Source organism: Castor canadensis, chromosome 16, assembly GCF_047511655.1.
Source record: "Castor canadensis chromosome 16, mCasCan1.hap1v2, whole genome shotgun sequence".
Lineage (NCBI taxonomy): Eukaryota > Metazoa > Chordata > Mammalia > Rodentia > Castoridae > Castor > Castor canadensis.
Genome location: NC_133401.1, coordinates 8,029,335 through 8,049,504, shown reverse-complemented (window position 1 = coordinate 8,049,504; position 20,170 = coordinate 8,029,335). Strand labels below are relative to the sequence as shown.

The following is a 20,170-nucleotide window of genomic DNA, read 5'->3' as shown; positions in this document are numbered from 1 at the left end:
TAGTAGCTTGCTGGAGTCCTCTACCAATGTGGAAATTACAGTCTTAAGTAACATCATTCCAACATGACATCTTGTCACGTTTGGTGTGTTTTTAAGCGGTACTGGGATTTGAACTCAAAGCCTTGTGCTTGCTAGGCATACTGTGTTCCATTAAAAGCAAGTGAAAGGTCCAAGCCAAATACAAGAAGGAATTATGTGAATGTGGTGTCTTTTTAATTTTTTACTTCTTTGTGATGCTGGGGTTTGAACTCAGGGCCTCACACTTGCCAGACAGGAACTCTACCAATTGAGCTACTCCACCAGCCCTGAGTATTTCTTTATGCTGGGTGTTTTTCTTTTTTTGTTTTGTGGTACTGGGGCTTGAACTCAGGGCCTACACCTTGAACCACTCCACCAGTCCTTTTTTGCGAAAGATTTTTTTCAAGATAGGGTCTCACAAACTATTAGGTTGGGCTGGCTTCAAACTGCAATCCTCCTGATCTCTACCTCCTACGTAGCTAGAATTACATGTGTGAGCCACCAGCACCTAGCTGGTTTCCCTTTCTAAATTACCAGGCAGCAGAGATCACTGGGAGCTGTCTTACAGCATATCTACCTCATGATGCAAACACTTATTTCAAAGTAAGGAAGAGTGAGGAAGGCAATTGTGTTGGAACGGAGCTCTAAGTAAGCCAAGTATGTGCTGCTGGGTTCCATGAGTGCAGATTCCAGTGTGGTTGCTTGCTGGGAGTTCTCTACTAAATAGAACCAATACAGTCATGTATCCACAAGTACATATTTAGTGCTTCCTATAAGCCAGACACTGTCTTAGGTACTGAGGATATAGTAGCAAACAGAAAAGGAAACACTCATAATTGCCAAGAAGCAAAAAAGAAACAGGGCAAGGGTTACATGAGATGATAGGAGGGGAATGAAATTTTAGATATAGCACTCAGGAAAGTGCTCAAAAGTGACCTCTGCATAAAAATGAGAGGGAGGTGAGGGATCTAATAATGCAAAAAGAGTATTCCAGGCAGAGGGAACAGCAAATGCAAATACCTTAAGACAAGGGAACATACTGGAATATTAAGAGACCAACAAGGGAGGGATATTCCTCAGAACAACAAAGTATCCCAAAACTTGGGGCCTAAATTAACAAACTTATGTCACAGTGTCTATAATTTGGGAATTTGGGAAGCACCATTGGACCTGCACTCCCCAACTCTGGCTTCTTTCCCTTCACTGTTTCCATTCCTAAACCTTTGTCCATGTAGTCCCTCTTCCCAGACTCCAGCAGCAGGGAGCCTGAATCCCATTATGCTTACAGCAGGAACTCCTGCCTCACTGGTGATGGCCTCTGGTTTCTGCCACCAGGAAATGGATTCTAAGCACCTCTTCCAAAACAGTGTCTCCAATGTGTCCTACCAGTCACCAATAAGACCAGTGTGACTGACACCATGTCAACTGGGCCTTCAAGACATAGGGAGCTGCTTCCTGCAATAGTGGCAACTTTTTTTTTCTTTTTTTCTTTTAGTGGCAGCTTTTCTAAAGTCACCACATTCACTGTCCTTTGTCATTATGAATTCTCTGATGCCAACAATGGTGTATAATACTGTGAAAGTCCTTTCTATAATGATGGAAGATACCAGTAGGTATTTATGTTAGAAACAGTCCCAACAGTTACATTTCTCAACTCATTTAATTCTCACAGCATCCCAACACACGCATTAGCATATAATTATGCATAAAAATTATAAAACAGCACTAAGTTTCTACACATAAGTATTTACATACATATGTATACACGTGAGTGCAGAAAGAAAAGTCTAGAAGGAAAAATGACTAATTGGTTAACAGATTATAATGACGAGACTGAAAAGCCATTTGCAGTACTTTTTAGGAGAAAATGTTTATTAGCTATTTCTATATCAAAACATAGTTTTTAACCAATGGTAAAAACAGCCCAGATGTCCTTCAGTCAAAAACTATATAGACAAAATGTGGTGTATCTATATAATGCCATCTTATTTGGCCTTAAGAAGGAGTATGGATGAACCTTGAAAACAGTATGCTGAGTAAAAGAGGCTACTCAGAGAAGATCACACATTACATGATTCCATTTATGAGATGTCCAGAAGAGAAATCCACAAAATTAGTGGTTTCCAGGAGCTGGAAGGTGCTTGGAGTTGAGGATTAGGAACTGACTAATGGATAAGGGGATTTTTGGGTGACGATGAAAATGTTCTGCAATTACTCAGTGATGATGGTTGCACAACTGTGTGAATATACTGATGATCACCACTGAACTGTTCAAATGGAAAACTTTATGTGAATAATATATCAATAAAGCTATTATTAAAATTTTTTGATGGGAGTGAGACTTGAACTTGAGACTTTCCACTTGCAAAGCAGGTGCTCTACAGCTTGAACCACACCTCCAGACCATTTTGCTCTGGTTACTTTGGAGATGGGGGTCTCACGAACTATTTGCCCGGGATTGCCTTGAACCACCATCTTCTTGATCTTGGCCTTTCAAGAAGCTAGAATTATAGGCATAAGGCCTTAACCCCTAGTATCTGTGAATTGTGATTTACATGGAAACAGGTTTTTTTTTTTTCAGACATAATCACAGGATGAGATCGTTACGTGACTCTAGTCCAGATCACTGGTGTCCATATAAGAGAAGATACACTAAGAGCGTGCAATGCAAAGATAGAGGCAGAGAGAATAGTGCATCTACAAGCCAAGGATTGACAAGGATTATGGCTGTTACCAGAAGCTATGAGAAAGGCCTAACAGATTCTCTAAGTCTTCACAAAGAATTAACTCTGTCAACAACAATGATTTTGGATTTCTAGGTTCCAAAACTCTAAGTACATTTGTACTGTTTTAATCTACCAAGTAACTGATACTTTGTTCTTTGTTAACAGTATCCAAAGAAAACCCAATATACAGGAGAACCGACATTTCCTGGTTTGCTTTCATTACCTGTTTTTAAAAACTATTATAAAGCTTAAGAAAAAGCCTTACTTTTATCATTCATCCAATATGAATTCCCTCATGGCGAATGAGGTTTGAGCAACTGCCAAAGACTTTTCCACATTCCTTACAGTCATAAGATTTCTAACCAGTGAGAGTCCTCTGATGTTGAGCAAGGTTGGAGCCTTTATTAAAGACCTTTCCACATTCATCACATTCATATGGTGTGGATTCTCTGATGTTGAGTAAGTTTTGAGCTCTGAATAAAAGCCTTCCTTACATTCATAGGGTTTCTCACCAGCATGAATTCTCTGATGTTCAATAAATTGTGAGTTCTGATCAAAAAGTTTTCTTTAATAGTTTTTTGATGTGGAGTAAGAAATGTAGACTGAATAAAAGTGGGCATGTCTTCAGGGGTAAGTATTACTTGACTGAAATGTCTCTTCCTTAGAGATATCTTGGTCTCATACATTGATTCCAGATCTGAAAGAAAATAAGGAGGGAAATACTCATTTTTTCCTATTCTGGGGAATTTTTTTTTCCATTTTTCTTTTATTATTCATATGTGCATACAAGGCTTGGTTCATTTCTCCCCCCTACCCCCACCCCCTCCCTTACCACCCACTCCGCCCCCTCCCTCTCCCCCCCCCTCAATACCCAGCAGAAACTATTTTGCCCTTATTTCTAATTTTGTTGTAGAGAGAGTATAGCAATAATAGGAAGGAACAAGGGTTTTTGCTGGTTGAGATAAGGATAGCTATACAGGGCATTGACTCACATTGATTTCCTGTGCATGGGTGTTACCTTCTATGTTAATTCTTTTTGATCTAACCTTTTCTCTACTACCTGTTCCCCTTTTCCTATTGGCCTCAGTTGCTTTAAGGTATCTGCTTTAGTTTCTCTGCGTTAAGGGCAACAAATGCTAGCTAGTTTTTTAGGTGTCTTACCTATTCTCACCCCTTCATTGTGTGCTCTCGCTTTTATCATGTGCTCATAGTCCAATCCCCTTGTTGTGTTTGCCCTTGATCTAATGTCCACATATGAGGGAGAACATACGATTTTTGGTTTTTTGAGCCAGGCTAACCTCACTCAGAATGATGTTCTCCAATTCCATCCATTTACCAGCGAATGATAACATTTCGTTCTTCTTCATGGCTGCATAAAATTCCATTGTGTATAGATACCACATTTTCTTAATCCATTCGTCAGTGCTGGGGCATCTTGGCTGTTTCCATAACTTGGCTATTGTGAATAGTGCCGCAATAAACATGGATGTGCAGGTGCCTCTGGAGTAACAGTCTTTTGGGTATATCCCCAAGAGTGGTATTGCTGGATCAAATGGTAGATCGATGTCCAGCTTTTTAAGTAGCCTCCAAATTTTTTTCCAGAGTGGTTGTACTAGTCTACATTCCCACCAACAGTGTAAGAGGGTTCCTTTTTCCCCGCATCCTCGCCAACACTTGTTGGTGGTGTTGCTGATGATGGCTATTCTAACAGGGGTGAGGTGGAATCTTAGTGTGGTTTTAATTTGCATTTCCTTTATTGCTAGAGATGGTGAGCATTTTTTCATGTGTTTTTTTGGCCATTTGAATTTCTTCTTTTGAGAAAGTTCTGTTTAGTTCACGTGCCCATTTCTTTATTGGTTCATTAGTTTTGGGAGAATTTAGTTTTTTAAGTTCCCTGTATATTCTGGTTATCAGTCTTTTGTCTGATGTATAGTTGGCAAATATTTTCTCCCACTCTGTGGGTGTTCTCTTCAGTTTAGAGACCATTTCTTTTGATGAACAGAAGCTTTTTAGTTTTATGAGGTCCCATTTATCTATGCTATCTCTTAGTTGCTGTGCTGCTGGGGTTTCATTGAGAAAGTTCTTACCTATACCTACTAACTCCAGAGTATTTCCTACTCTTTCTTGTATCAACTTAAGAGTTTGGGGTCTGATATTAAGATCCTTGGTCCATTTTGAGTTAATCTTGGTATAGGGTGATATACATGGATCTAGTTTCAGTTTTTTGCAGACTGCTAACCAGTTTTCCCAGCAGTTTTTGTTGAAGAGGCTGCTATTTCTCCATTGTATATTTTTAGCTCCTTTGTCAAAGATAAGTTGCTTATAGTTGTGTGGCTTCATATCTGGATCCTCTATTCTGTTCCACTGGTCTTCATGTCTGTTTTTGTGCCAGTACCATGCTGTTTTTATTGTTATTGCTTTGTAATATAGTTTGAAGTCAGCTATTGTGATACCTCCTGCATTGTTCTTTTGACTGAGTATTGCCTTGGCTATTCGTGGCCTCTTGTGTTTCCATATAAATTTCACAGTAGATTTTTCAATCTCTTTAATGAATGTCATTGGAATTTTGATGGGAATTGCATTAAACATGTAGATTACTTTTGGGAGTATAGACATTTTTACTATGTTGATTCTACCAATCCATGAGCATGGGAGATCTCTCCACTTTCTATAGTCTTCCTTAATCTCTTTCTTCAGAAGTGTATAGTTTTCCTTGTAGAGGTCTTTCACATCTTTTGTTAGGTTTACACCTAGGTATTTGATTTTTTTGAGGCTATTGTAAATGGAATTGTTTTCATATATTCTTTTTCAGTTGTTTTCATATATTCTTTTTCAGTTTGCTCATTGTTAGTGTATAGAAATGCTAATGATTTTTCTATGTTGATTTTATATCCTGCTACCTTGCTGTAGCTATTGATGATGTCTAGAAGCTTCTGAGTAGAGTTTTTTGGGTCTTTAAGGTATAGGATCATGTCATCTGCAAATAGGGATATTTTGACAGTTTCTTTACCTATTTGTATTCCTTTTATTCCTTCTTCTTGTCTAATTGCTCTGGCTAGGAATTCCAGTACTATGTTGAATAGGAGCGGAGATAGTGGGCATCCTTGTCTGGTTCCTGATTTTAGAGGGAATGGTTTTAATTTTTCTCCGTTAAGTATAATGCTGGCTGTAGGTTTGCCATATATAGCTTTTATAATGTTGAGGAAGTTTCCTTCTATTCCTAGTTTTCTTAGAGCTTTTATCATGAAATGATGTTGGATCTTATCAAAGGCTTTTTCTGCATCTATTGAGATGATCAAGTGGTTTTTGTCTTTGCTTCTGTTAATGTGGTTTAAAAAAAGAGGAGGAAGAAATAAACTGAAAATAATTTTGAAGTAGAGATAGACCCTCATGGGAACAAGAGACAGGATAGGTTCTTGAGCCCTTAATTACTTACTCTGTAAAAGTAAAAACATGTCTAATCGCAGCCTTGTTGACAATGTACAGAATGTGCCCTTCCTACTCTTTTACTTTGGTGGGCAGGTACTGGAGATTGAACTCAGGGCTTTGTGCTTGTTAGACAAGTGCTCAACCATTTGAACCATACCCCTAGTCCTTTTGCTTGTAGTATTTTTAGATAGGGTCTTGTTAGGTCAACGCTGATGGGAAGGCCAAATTGGAGCCAAATAACAAAGCAAGAAGGCTTTATTGAGAGCACGCTCTGGGGCGAGGTTCACCGTCCCCAAAGAGCAGGGCCGGAGAAGTCGCGCTGGAGAAATGGCAGCCCAGTTTTTTATAGCCTGAGTGAAGTCAAGAGCTTAAGGTATTATGGGGCGTCGGGATAGGTCGAGGTTTGGTGGGGAGGAGCTTGGGGTAATATGGATCTGTAGGACAGGTCAGGACCCATTGCCCGCCAGCGGGAGTTGCCATGGTAATCATGAAGCCTCTAATTGTTGTGTGCCTGGGTTGCCGTGGTAACCATGAAGGGAAGGAGGGGATGCAGCAGAAAGTGAGCAGAGTCCCTGATCGCCATGGGGTGGCTGCCCACCGGCCAAACAGGTCTCATGCTGCTGCCTAGACCAATCTCAGGACAGAGCTTCCTAGCCCTTACCTATCCTTCTACTCTTAACACAGGGATAAAATTCTGCCACGTGCGGGGTAGCACCATAAGGTCATCAAGGAAGAAGTGGCTACTAATCCAAATCTTTTTTTTTTGCGGGGGTGGGGTTTGGGTGGGACTGAGGCTTGAACTCAGGTCTTTGTGCTTCAAAGCAGGCACTCTACCATTTGAATTATACCTCCAGTCCATTTTGCTCTGGTTTTTTGGAGATGGAAATCCCATGAACAACTTGCCTGGGTTGGCCTTGAACCATGATCCTTCTGATCTCAGGCTCCCAAGTAGACAGCATTATAGCTGTGAGCCACCAACACCCAGCTTTACAGAAGAAAAATCTTAAAACATAAGAAACTTTACTACTGAGATGGATGTTCCCTCACATCCTGTGTCCAACCTGGGGAAGTAAATGCTCAATGTTCTCAAGTGGATCAGAATCACAGACCCTGGGGAATACACACAGTTCAGTTCCACTATCCATGTTACGTGATTCTAATCATACATATTTATATAAACCTATGCTCACATATGGAAAGCATCTTACTGTATGTTTTGCAATTTGTGGATAACTGCCAGACCTAACAGGACCATCAAGAATAAATGTATTGAAATGTGAAAATGGAGGGAAGTCAGTGACTGCAAAGGTATACTGTTGGCAAATTCCCATCAGTGAGATAGTTTGCAGCAAGGCTGAGATGCTTAATGAAGCTGGCAGGAATAACAGACAGGTAAATGTCCTTTGTGGGTAGAGTATGGTACCAGTTGGGAATTCACTGAAAATAGTTTCAGTGCTGCTAACCTTAGGAGAAGGAGGAATGCATCCTTCCACTCATGGCAATGATTAATAAGAGAGGCATTTCCAAGTTAGACTGAGGACAGGATGGAGTGTACTCTGTGAGAAGAGAGGAACTCCATGTCCACTCATGAGAAGTGAGCCCCAGTTTTATGTCTAAAAGCAATTACTTAACCTCTAAGCCCTCTTTACCTCATGTGTTAAAATGGGGATGAAACCTAACTCATAATTGCTAGAAAGATGGGGAATAACATACATAAATAAACTGGTATAAAGCAGTATTGACAGCTATTATGGAAAATGTTACAGCAAAAATAGGGATAGTGGCAAATGAAATAGTTTACAGACACCAAAATAAAGCCAGATAGACCATCTCAAGCCAAACAAATGAACATTCATCCTCTTATCCCCAGATGATCATTGGCAAAATTTAGGTGAGTCCACAAAAATCTCTTGAAACTGTGCTAATTATTATATGCCAGAGTAGCATCGCCTCTTTTCTAGACTACTATAGAAGCTCCTAATGGTCACCCCATAATGTTCCAGTACCCTCTAATCCATTTAGTACCTAGAATGATACCTGGCATAACCTTGCCCTACCTCGTATCTACACTTGGTAATATTCACCAAAACAGTGGATCCTGCCTACTTCTCATCCTTGTCTCATACTCCACTTCTACTTGTTCAGGAAGCCCCAGTCCTTCACACATACCAAGTTCTGTCTGCCATTCAGGGTGTTCCCATGGAGATTTTCTCCTTACTTGGCACACTGCACCCACACCCCCACATCAGCACTGGCTCCATTAACTGCTGTTCATCATTTAGGCCTCTGCTCAAACAGCCTGTTTCTAATGAGGCTACACCAACCCTTTGGTCTAAATTATGGTCATCCTGATAGTTCTTAGATAACGCTGCATTTTCATCAATAGCACTTATCATTTATAATGTTATATATATCTGTACAGATCCAATGAAGTGAAGAATGTCTGAAATTTGATATTTTCAGCAATAGATACTTAGCTCTTCACAAAATGCCTTAAACATACGAGAAGCTCAATACATACTGAGGTAATGAATTTTTAGATGTTCTAAAAAATAAAATTAAAAGCCACACATGATCAACCTTTGTTATTTACAATCCTATAAACTTACCATAAATAATTACTAAATACTGAACTACTGCTTTCATCAAATGAGCACGTTTTACATGTGGTTGTATTCAAAGACGTTTTGATACTGTTGGTTGATAACTATGGAATGCATGACCAGAAGCACTATCAAATCATGCCTGAATAAAGCTTCTCTAACATATGTATTTTCTCCATTAAGCACGTCACAGTCTTCTTGCATTTAGGAACACGAGACAGCATTTTAACGCTTTGCATGGGGGTGTTTCTGTGGTGCTGGGATTTGAACCCAGGGTCTTGTGTGTGCTAAGCAGATGCTCTTCCACTTAAGCCCTTGGGGATCACCTTTTTTTAAATTCATTAATTTTTTTATTAGGATATATTCACTGTACGGAGGGAGGATTCATTGTGACAATTCCAAATAGGCTTATATCATACATTGGTTAAATCACCCCACTGTCTCTCCCCCTCGACCCCTATCCCTGTCCCACTTAAAGCTATATGAAGTCCACCTACTATATTCCCTTTAGCTTAATCTCCTTCATTCACCTTTCCCCCCAACAAATACCCTACACACACTGTACCTATTTTACAATCATGTCTTTTGTTATTAATATCTAAGTCAACGTTCGAAGGCGTTTCTCAATGTATCCCCATTGTGAGTATATTTTACTTTGTTCTGTTGAACCCCTTCCATTAAACTCCTTACAGACCATCTTAAACAGTGAAATCACCAACAGAAATGTGAGGGTGGGTGTGGTGGTTCCTGCCTGCAATCCCAACTACTTGAGAGGTGTAATTTGGGAGGATCATAGTTCAAAGCAAACCTGGCAAAAAAGTTAGCAAAACCTCTTCTCACCCAACAAGCTAGGTGTGGTGATGCATACCTATAATCCCACTACACGGGAGGCATAGGTAGGAGGAATTTGGTTCAGGCCGGCCACATGAGACCCTATCTAAATAACCCAAAAAAGCAAAAACAAGGGATGAGTGTGGTTCAAGCACAAGGCCCTGAATTGAAACCCCAGTACTGCCAAAAAAAAAAAAAAAAAAAAAAGCACAAACATTTGGAAAATGTAGCACTAAGTAAATGTAAGGAGAATACCTTTTTTTTTTTTTAAACAGTCCAAGAACTAAAATAAAAAGGCAGAGAACTGTCTTACTGATCTCAGTATTGGGAGACTCAACATTTTTGCCACTCTGTACATGATCACAAAAGCTCTGTAAGTACTGACTGGGGTAACAAATGTGAGTAGGTAAGTTTGCAAATATCCAATTTGTGGAAAATGAGGCTTAACTACACTTTTGATAAAAATGGGGATTAGTCAAAAATGGCAGACTTTGTATATGAATTCAACACTCTTTGTTCATGAATCCACAGTAAAAGTTTAATGAAGGGAAAGAAGCCCCACTAGGATATAGGATACTGGAAAAAGGCAGTTGCAATAAAAATCAGAAGTTGGAATGCCAATGGCTGTGTAATAAGTAACTTCAGACCAGAGAATCAAATTTTGAGCCTCCAATAAATAAATTCCTCAGTATTGACTCCTGGCACACAACTCCACAAATGAACTGTAGAAGGCATCAGGCACATCTAATAATGAGGTGAAAAGAACATACTGAAAGGTGAAGAGAGTTCAGAGATTTCATTAGGGGTAAGGCTCCAAGACTTCTCCCCCACTCTACACAGAGGAATGATTAAACTTCTCTACACTCACATAAAATTAGAAATATTAAAAAAATGGAACCAAAATGTGGACTTAGGAACAGTTTTGGGCAAGGGTACTGAATGGAGAACAAAGGATAACATAAAATTTACCTACTTGTGATACAATAAAGAACGTACCTGGTCTTTGTTCTGGGTTCCAAGCACAGAGCTTCAAAAAGCCCTTGGAATATCCAGATTAAGAGTGACTTTCATTATTCACAGTGAGTCCTCTGACCATATCTGAGTTTATGCAAATCAGTTGATTATAAGGGAGGAGATGAGCAATAAAGAGATAAAAAAATCTGTGATTACATGATCAGAATTTTCAGTCCTAACCCATTCCCTGACCTCCAGGAAGGGGACAAGGACTGGAGATTGAATTCAGTGATATGGCCAGTGAGTTAATCAAGCATGTCTATATAATAAAACCCCAATAAAAAAACTCAGGGGATAAAGCTAGGAATAAGTTTCCTAGTTTAAGAACATACTAATCTACTGGGAGGGTAGTATTCCCTGACACCATGGGGAGAGACTCTTCTGTGCCTGGTACTCTTTTATTCCTTTCCCTGTGCACCTTTTCATCTGGCTGTTCATTTTTGTCTTTACATAAAACAGAAGCATAAGAATAGCACTGCTATGAGTTCTGTGAGTTGCTCTAATGAGTTTTCAAGGAGTTCTGAGGTGCTAATAGTGTCCTTTTTTTCTGATAGTAGAAGTGATTAGTAAAGCAAAAAGTACACTTTGTGGGATGAAGCGGGCAGTTAGATAAGGGCTAACTTATCTAAGTCACCAGGGTTTGAGGTTTTATCCAGTAGGGTGGGTTACTGGGTGGCATGAACCTGAGGCCCTCTCCTGTGGCTAATAATGTTCTAGTTCTTGTCCCAAGACGTGGTTATGTAGATGCACTCGTTTAGCACAATTCATCATGCTGTACAATCATAATCAAGAGTTTTCTGTGTATATGTTGTATTTGAGTTTTTTAAAAAGTTAAGAAGTATTTTACTTTTTAAAATGAAAGAATAAACTGCTAAACCCAAGATAAGCTGTTCAAAGAAATTAAATAATTTGAAAACAGATAAAATGAAAACTACTACAGGGAAAGAGAAAGAACCGCCCCCCCCCGACACACACACACACGCACATATTTTTTAGGTTTGGAGTATTTACTGTTATAGGATTCTAAATGTAGCATATCCTAAGCTAATATATAGGTAGAGTAATTGTTTTAGAAATTAAAGTATTTGCTATATGGAAGAGATGTTGAGCCTTTAAAGAGGAATTTCTTTTTTTTTTTTTTACATTTTATTTATTTATTTTTTAATTTTTATTTTTTTATTATTCATATGTGCATACAACACTTGGGTCATTTCTCCCCCCTGCCCCCACCCCATCCCTTACCACCCACTCCACCCTCTTCCTCTCCCCCCCACCCCCTCGATACCCAGCAGAAACTATTTTGCCCTTATCTCTAATTTTGTTGAAGAGAGAGTATAAGCAGTAATTGGAAGGACCAAGGGTTTTTGCTGGTTGAGATAAGGATAGCTATACAGGGAGTTGACTCACATTAATTTCCTGTGCATGTGTGTTACCTTCTAGGTTAATTTAAAGAGGAATTTCTTGATAACATCTCAGAGGTAATGCTCCCTCATGGTTCTGTCATCTCCCACTTACCTGAACACAGGCCTCTGGTCAGCTCTCTGTCAACCATCCAGGGCTCTTTTCCTTGTTCCAATAAGGAGATCACAGCTGGCTTAGAACTGAAGTCCTGCTCACAAGAAAAGACATGGGACAGGGTTATGCTGTGGGTGTCCAGAAATTAGATGCAGTCCCTTGGTGATCAAGAAAGAAATGCCCTACAGGAAGGACCAAAGATGGAGAAGATGAAGCTTCAGCTGCAACCCACTGGAGCTGCACATTTCCAACTCTTCCATTCCACTCCAATGCAAACCATTCTTTGGAGAACAGGGAGCAGAAATTCAGCTGGTGTCTTAAAGAAAACAATTTATGATGGAGAGAGGAGACATTCTGTAGGCACCCTCTGAATTTTGGGGGTAGTTATCCTTACTCACTGAAGCCAGGTTGCTGAAATTCTCCAACATCATTTCTTTGTACAAATTCATCTGACCAGAGTCCAAGCATTTCCATTCCTCCTGATAGAAGTCTATGGACACATCCCTGAATGCCACTGACCCCTGAAACAATAAACATGCATTCATGATGGAAAGAAAGAAGAGGGTAGCAATAGGTAAAGCAGGCTATGCAGGAAAGGACAGAGTAAGCAAAACGAAGAGGCTGTTACTTTATCATGTCAATAGAAGACATCTCTCCTGTATACCAAGGGATATGGCTAGGATGGATAATAAAGTAGACATTTTCAATGATAAGAAATAGAAAGTATTCAGCTCAATAAGTGAATTCCTTCCCCTGTCCCATTTTCTCTTTAAGCCCTGAGAGGGAAAATGTGATGCACTTTGAAAAACATCTTGCAATATATTGTGGAATAAACTTGCAGAATGTCAAGGAAAAACAGAACTTGCTAAATGCTTCCAAGAAGAAAACAGATCACATAAAATTTTTTAGGACTCAGAATGGTAACTGACTTCTTAACAGCACTATTTGAAATCAGAACAAAACAAAGCAATTCCTTTATTACTATTATAAAAGAAAATGAATTCTGAATCAGAATTCTATAGCCAGTCAAATTACTAGGATAGTTTGAAGATTAAATCAAGACAATTCTAGACCTTCAGGGAATTTTAAAATTATCTCTGATATAACTTAGGAAGCTACAAGAATATCCCCAACAAAAGTAGGAAAAGGTATTATATTCAGAAACAGGAAAACTAATATGAAAATGGTAAACAAAATAGCACAATAATAATGCAAGGCAAGTCCCAAGACAATACCTGGCAGCAGACCTGGAGAACATCTAGGAATAAGAAAAAAGAACAATATAAGCAAGGAATTTCCAAGAAAGAATAAGGAGCTAGTATGTTTGGTCATATGGAAAATATTATTTATGGCAACTGATAGCAATATTAGAAGATTTGAAAAAAATTAGCCCCACATACATAGACTCAGGAAAAATGAAGAAATAAGGCAATTTACTCTAAAAAAAATTGTACTAGAAAGTATGCAAGGTCTAGTGTAATACTCGGCTTAGATTAACAATATCTGCAAGGTCTTAACCACATGGATAGAAATGACTTAAAGAAAAATTATGATATATTGTAAGTATAGGAAATGTGAACTATGGTTTGGAAAATATCTCTCCGTACGTGTCTGGCAAGAGGTCACTAGAACATGTCCATTAAAAAAACAGCAATATATAGCTCGATGCTGGTGGTACACACCTGTAATCCTAGCTATCTGGGAAGCTGAGATTGGAAATATCATGGTTCCAGATCAGCTAGGGCAAAAAAGCTAGGCATGGCAGCACACACCTATCATCCCAGCAACAGCAGGAAGCATAAATTAGGAAGACTGTGGTCCAGGACAGCTTGGAAACCCTATCTCCAAAATGACCACAGCAAAAAGGGGCTGGAGGAGTGACTCAAGCAGTAAAACACCTGCCTAGCTAGTGTGAAGTCTCAGTACCATCAAAAAAAAAAAATAAAACAAAAAAGTCTTTTCTACTTCTTACCTTCTCTTCCCCATTCCTATTTTAATCTCATAGCATCCAAAGACTGCCTATTGGGCAGGGGAAAAAGAAATTCAGGGCAAGGAAACGGAGGCATTTAATATGCTCTCCTTTTATACTGCAAGCTTCCAGTTAGAAGCAAGACTGAACTAGAGTATATAATTAGAAAAATGAGACTGATCTTGTGAGTGAAATCCATCAAAGGATACTAAAGAGTGATCAAATAATCACAGGGTTTTTCTAGGACAAGAACAACAACAATTAGATCACAGAGAGGTTCCAAAATAGAAATTATGGGGGAAAATAATTTATTTTGCTTGCTTCATATGGAGTCCTTATTTCAAAGTGCTGTTATAAGTAGTTTTATTTTTCCAGGTATGGTCATACAATCTGCAAAAAGTGTTACTTACATCTTCTTTTCTAATTTTTAACCTACTTTTTTTTCAAAGCAAAGTTTTATTGCTTTGACAATACCATCAAAAACAGTTACACTGGTAATTGTGCTTATCCTGTTTTCCCTATTTTTACTGGGAATCCTTTACATATTTCCTGGTTTAACACTAGGTTAGCTTCCAGGAACAAAACTTATTTTACTACTTTTAATATTAGGAAGTTTTGTTTGTTTTGGAGACAGTATCTTGCTATGTAGTCCAGGCTAGCCTGGAGTTCTTGGTCATCTTGCCTCAGCGTCCCAAATGCTGGAATTACAGACATGTACTACCATGCTTAGTTACATTTAAACTTTATTTTCTACTATTGTACACTGTCTCTCTATGTATTCCCAATAATCTTGGGTAATAATCTTCACTGTCACTGATAGAACAGGGGAACCAAATACTTTGGGCTTTGGCACAAAAAGGATTAGGAAAACTCAGGCCTTTTCTAAAGAAATTCAGATAAGAAATTCTTAAGCTGAATAGATCTGAGAAGACTTATTCTTACCCCAATTTTCTTTACATCTGTACCAAATACACACATTTCAAAAACTGAGAGCAGACCTAGTGTTCCAAATTTGTATCCTGAGAAAATACTGTTCGTAATCTGAGTCCTCTACCCTTATATCCTATAGTTTTCAGATACAAGACTCACAAAGTGAATGGATAGCCTCATGATTTAGTGCATTCACTAAGACTAAATGTTTTGAAGTCTAAATGGAATAGATATTTTTACTATCATCTAGGGGAAGAAACCAAAAATTCTAGCTGCCTGTCATACTCACTACACCCTTCTGGGATGAGGCAAAGTTCTTTTGCTTAATACTGCTTTTATCTGAGCTATTAGGCATCAACTCTAAAAACAAGAAGAGATCAAGAAATAAAAAAAGAAAAACACAAGAAATTCTAACCCACATTTATTTAGAGCCTGAGAAGGAAGGATAGAAAACGAAGCAGGGACAATCTTTGAAGAGATGACTGAGGGTTTTCCTGCACTAGTAATAGACACCCATCTACAAATTCAAAAAAGCCTACAAATCCCAAATATATAAATAAAATACACACTTAGACCTACTACACTAAAATTATAGAAAATCAAACACAGAGAAAATCCTTAAAACAGCCATAGGGTCCGGGGGCCTGTAACCCTAGCTATTCAGGGGTCAGCGATCAGGACAATCTCAGTCAGAGACTGGGCAAAAAGTTCATGAGACCCCATCTCAACCAGTAAAATGGTGGGCATGGTGGCTCATGCCTGTCATCCCAGTTACTGTGGGAATAGGAGGACAGTGATGCATGCTGGCTCAGGCATAAATGAGACATTATTCGAAAAATAATACAGCAAAAAGTGCTGGTGGCCTGCCTAGGAAGGCAAGGCCTGATTTCAAACTCCTGTACTGCCCTGCTGTAAGGAAAGTGATTATTAAAAGCTAATACCCTGTACTGCAGGCACTGACTGAAGGACAACTAGTTTGTAAAAACAATGGCTGGGTTCGCACGTGCAGTAGATGTAATAACTCTGCTAGATGCCACTTTTGTCTACAGTGTTATAAAACCCACTGCACTAAGCAGGATGCTGGAGCTCCAACTGCTGCTGCTGCGGGGGGGTGACTGACTGGCTGATGGCTGCAATGGATGATAAAGCATATAAACTCTTTCCTGGCTGCTGTTTGAACTCCTGGTCTGCTCAAATCAGAGGACCTATCTACTTGAAGCAGGGTATTTGACTCACAATTGGTGTACTGACAGCGTACTGACAGTGAGGGGAAGAAAAGACAAATTAACTTTTGAAGGAGAAAGCCTAAAGTAATCAACACTAGCACAAGAATATACAAATACATCAATGGAACAAACCAATGGAATATACTATGCACATACGGACGCTGGATATATTTGCAGACCAGTGAGAACATGATGAATTTTCCAACATATGGTACTAAGAAAACTGAGTATTAATAAACAGGAAAGAAAAGAACCTGGCCCCTGCTTCACAATATATACACAAATCAGCTCAAAGTGGATTAAATATCTAAGTAGAAAAAAAAATAAATTTCTAAATGGGAAAGTGAACCTGGCACTGGTGGCTCATATCTGTAATCCTAGCTACTCAGGAGGCAGAGATCAGGAGGATAGCAGTTTGAAGCCAGCCTGGGCAAAATGGTTCCGGTTCCCAAGACCCTATCTCGAAAAAGCCCATCACAAAAAGGGGCTGGCTGAGTGGCTCAAGGTGTGGGCCCTGAGTTCAAAACCCAGTACACTAAATAAATAAATAAATACGAAGATCAAACACAGCTTTTAGCATCATGACCTTGGGACACAGGATTTTTTTTTTTTCCCCAGTGCAGGAGTGATACAGAATTTCTTAAGCATTAAACATAATCTTGTTAAAATTAGAACTTCTGTTCACAAAACCATCCTAAAGTGATAAAACAATTCAAATAGTAGCAAAATATATAATCAATAAAACACCCATATCCAGATTATATAAATAACCCTTACTAATCAATGAGATGATCAAGAGAAAAATGTGTAGAAGTTTGAACATGTCACAAAAGAAAACCTCACAACTAATAAACATACGGTGTTCAACCTCATTAATCCTGAAAATCCAAATTCCAATCTGTGTGTGTAGAAGTTTATATGTGTATGTATATTCAAACATTTAAAAATCTGATACAAGTGATCTGAGGAAAAGTATAAATGCAGCTCTCCCATGCAAAAAAATGTATCTTTGAAAAATGGTATTTACCCGGAGCATTTATAACAGGAGAATGTGACACCATTTGGTGAAAATACAGGCCATAAATTGGTAAATGAAGTATAATTTGCTATTGGCAAAATAATAAAAGCACATTAAATATTAATACCAGTTACCTAAGTGGTCAATTTTTTGGTAATTCTATGTTTTAAAAATCTCTAAAATAATGCTTCTTAGAATCCTAGTAAATACTATATTTAAAAAGAATATAATTTTCATTCAGCAAGCAGAAGTGGAGCCACTTTTTAAATAACTGAACATTAGGCCTATGGAGGATATTATAGGGACCTGTAGTCAAATTATACATCATTGTTAAGCAAGAATTTTCTTTAGAAGGAAAGCAAAGAGGAATCCCCAACCCACGTTGGACATTACTTGGAAAAGTTCATCAGGCATTCCAGTCTCTTCTGGGCGACTCACCTGGAGAAGAAAAGTAGCTGTGAGACGCCAGGTTTTTCTTGGCACCCCAGTTTTTCAGGTCAGAGCTCATTACCAGGTCCGCCCCCACTATTCCTCAGGCAGGGAATGGAGGACAGGAGAACCGGGCATCCTGTCCATTTTCTGTGTCTCAAGGAACGACAGAATTTACTGTCCAGGGCTAGAATCAGACCGAACCTCGGAGGTTTCCTGGGGACAATTTCTGGAGTCACATGCGCACAGGTCACAGGAGCCCCTCACCAGGACACACAGTGCCATATACGTTTACGCGGTCGTGCTTAAACCACGACCCACGATAGCCAGTCATCCCGAGTCCACACGTAAAGCCGCAGTGTCACAATGTATCCTTTCATCAAGACTTCCCGCACGGTCCCAACGCCTCATCTCCCACACGCCCCAGTACTCTCACCTGAGCCCCGTCCAGTCCGCCCGGGTCGGAACCTGCAAACCAGAACCAGATCCCTGAAGACCTCTCTCACCTCACTGAGCTAACGGTCCCGCCAGGCGTGACGAAACGTTCGAGTTCCTGCAGAGACCGCTAGGCCTTCTGGGAAATGTAGTCCGAAAGAATAACCCATGCTGATTCCTCTGAGCGCCTGTGTGGACATCCTCCAAACAACTGCTCCTGCAACTCTCCAAGATGAGAATAATTTCAGAGCTGTGCGTCACCATAGCTCAGCTCAGCCCAGCCCACTGGGGCCGAGCCTCCCCCGCGTCCCTGCCACACTCCTCCGTCACACAGGAACTTCCGGAAGTTGATTCGGGCCGCGCGCGGCGCCTTCTGGGAACAGTTGTGCTCTGGCACGTAACGGTCTGGGCGAGCTGGTTTGGCATTCTCAAGTGTGTCCTGGCGAACGCGCGGGTTGCCTTCATTCACTGCGCCCTGGATAGGCATTCGGACATTTTGGGCGGGTGACGTTGCCGAGTCCCCGCCACGGGAAGTGAGGGAGGGGCTGGAGCGGGCCGGTTTGCACTGGCCTCGGTCGGCTGGCGGGGCGGAGGCTCTTAGGGGCAGCACAAACAGTCGTGAGTTCGCTTCTGGTGAGTGACCGAGTTGCTGGAACGAAACGGTGTGGGATTTCGTGCGTGTGATTGGGATGGATTTGAGGGGTGTGCTAGCGTGTTTTTCTAAGGATTAGTTTGTATCGTTTGCATAGTTGATAACTTTTAAGAAAATGTTTCCATATTTGCTTTCTAATAGTCCCCAGTCCCCATTGGCCCCTCCTTTGTTTCCTTTGCTGTCCCTCTTCTCCCCCACACTAATTGGTCCCGTTCTCTAGCTTTCCTGTTTCCCTCCATCTTTTTCCAGGTTCAATATTATCATCTCCTAGTTTGCTTCTTTTAGTAGGTATGTTAGTTATTTTACTTTTTTTTTTTTTTAAGGTGCTCTAATCAAACCCAGGGACTTGTGCGTTCCAGGCGAGCTGCACCATTGAGTTTATATATCCTCTTGGCCTGGATTAGTTTACTAATGCCTAACAAGCCCTCCCTAAACTCGGTTCTATTCATCAGCTAGCATTTATTTTCATTCTCTTGTTCATGTTGTTTGCTGCTGTGTTCAGCTGATCTAGGCTGCATTTGGTTGAGTGGCTGAGCTGTAAGATAAGTTCAGAGCTTCCCTCCATTTGTCTGTTCTGGGGTTCAGGTTGGTACTGGAGTGTTGTTCCCGAGTTCGTGTCCTGGCATAGTAAGTAGATGATTGAAGACTGTGGACCAGGAGTTAAGAGTTAAAGGAAGCACAAAGTTTATTGAAAGGATAGCAAAGCTCCCTAATGGGTGGAACTTAGTGAAAAGAGCTAAGCCAAAGAATGGTTGAAGTCTAGGAGGTAAGAAAGGTCTTTGCCTTACTTACCCTCTCCTTCCCCACACACACACTTAGAAGCTGCATCTGTAATTGACTGTGTTATTTAACTTTTTGTTGACCCTATCTTTCCTGGACTGGGCATTCCAGGAAGGCCTTGTTAGTCCATCCTGTCCTTGAGATCTGCTATATACATTTTATGACTACTCTGCCATCTTCCTTAAGAGGTTTATATTTTACCTTTTTAGATGATTGCTTTTAGGATGCCTTCCTGTCTTCTTTATCTAAAACAAAGTCTGCAATTTGTTACTTTTACATTCCCAGAACCATTTCTACTGTTTATTCCCCCTCAGGTTTGCTCCCCTCACGAGGTTTAAATGACAGTGGTTACCAAGGCATTTTTTTTCCATGGTGGATCATCCGGGGGCAATACAGATTTGCAAACATCCCCCAAATCTGTGCTTCCAAATATACTAATGCTTGTCAAAGAAAAAGCACGTGGATAAGCTTAACATCCATTAACAACCCACAGTTGGAGGGCAAGGCAAAGTTACATGGCAATATGAATGTATAATCCTGATAGAGGGAGTGAGCAATTGGGAACAAGACTCCAATCTAACACATTAAGAAGTGT

At 39.9% G+C, this 20,170-nt stretch overlaps 2 protein-coding genes across 21 annotated transcripts in view; one reads left to right on the top strand and one right to left on the bottom strand.

The window, feature by feature from the left end:
- Positions 1-1,611: 1,611 nt before the first annotated feature.
- LOC109693934 (zinc finger protein 829) lies at positions 1,612-18,629 on the bottom strand. Of its 12 annotated transcripts, none has more exons than XM_074058392.1 (6): positions 18,145-18,628; positions 17,661-17,717; positions 13,372-13,394; positions 12,535-12,657; positions 12,137-12,230; positions 1,612-3,441 (listed from the first exon to the last, which is right to left on the bottom strand). In XM_074058392.1, the coding sequence occupies exons 4-6, from the start codon at positions 12,583-12,585 to the stop codon at positions 3,176-3,178; spliced, it is 411 nt and encodes a 136-aa protein (XP_073914493.1). In that variant the 5' UTR covers positions 12,586-12,657; positions 13,372-13,394; positions 17,661-17,717; positions 18,145-18,628; the 3' UTR covers positions 1,612-3,175. The 12 variants fall into 12 exon arrangements, 8 of the variants coding, with proteins under 8 accessions (XP_073914493.1, XP_073914492.1, XP_073914494.1 ...); XM_074058391.1 differs by having other exon boundaries at positions 17,673-17,717; positions 18,145-18,627; XM_074058393.1 differs by having other exon boundaries at positions 17,673-17,717; positions 18,215-18,627.
- Znf568 (zinc finger protein 568) overlaps positions 18,512-20,170 on the top strand; it is a 70,611-nt gene continuing 68,952 nt past the window's right edge. For all 9 annotated transcript variants that reach the window (XM_074058297.1, XM_074058298.1, XM_074058296.1 and 6 more), the window contains exon 1: positions 18,512-18,776. The gene's annotated coding sequence lies outside the window, so the exon portion shown is untranslated. The remainder of the gene's footprint in view (positions 18,777-20,170) is intronic.

What these genes read in the sequence shown, in the direction of transcription:
- LOC109693934 (XM_074058387.1), bottom strand. Translation starts at nt 12,681, where the DNA reads ATGAATGCATGTTTATTGTTTCAGGGGTCAGTGGCATTCAGGGATGTG. An exon ending in ATTTCAGCAACCTGGCTTCA is followed by an intron (nt 12,231 to 12,534) that starts GTGAGTAAGGAT and finishes TCTTGTGAGCAG; the next exon opens with GACTTCAGTTCTAAGCCAGC. An exon ending in GACCAGAGGCCTGTGTTCAG is followed by an intron (nt 3,442 to 12,136) that starts GTAAGTGGGAGA and finishes ATTTTCTTTCAG; the next exon opens with ATCTGGAATCAATGTATGAG.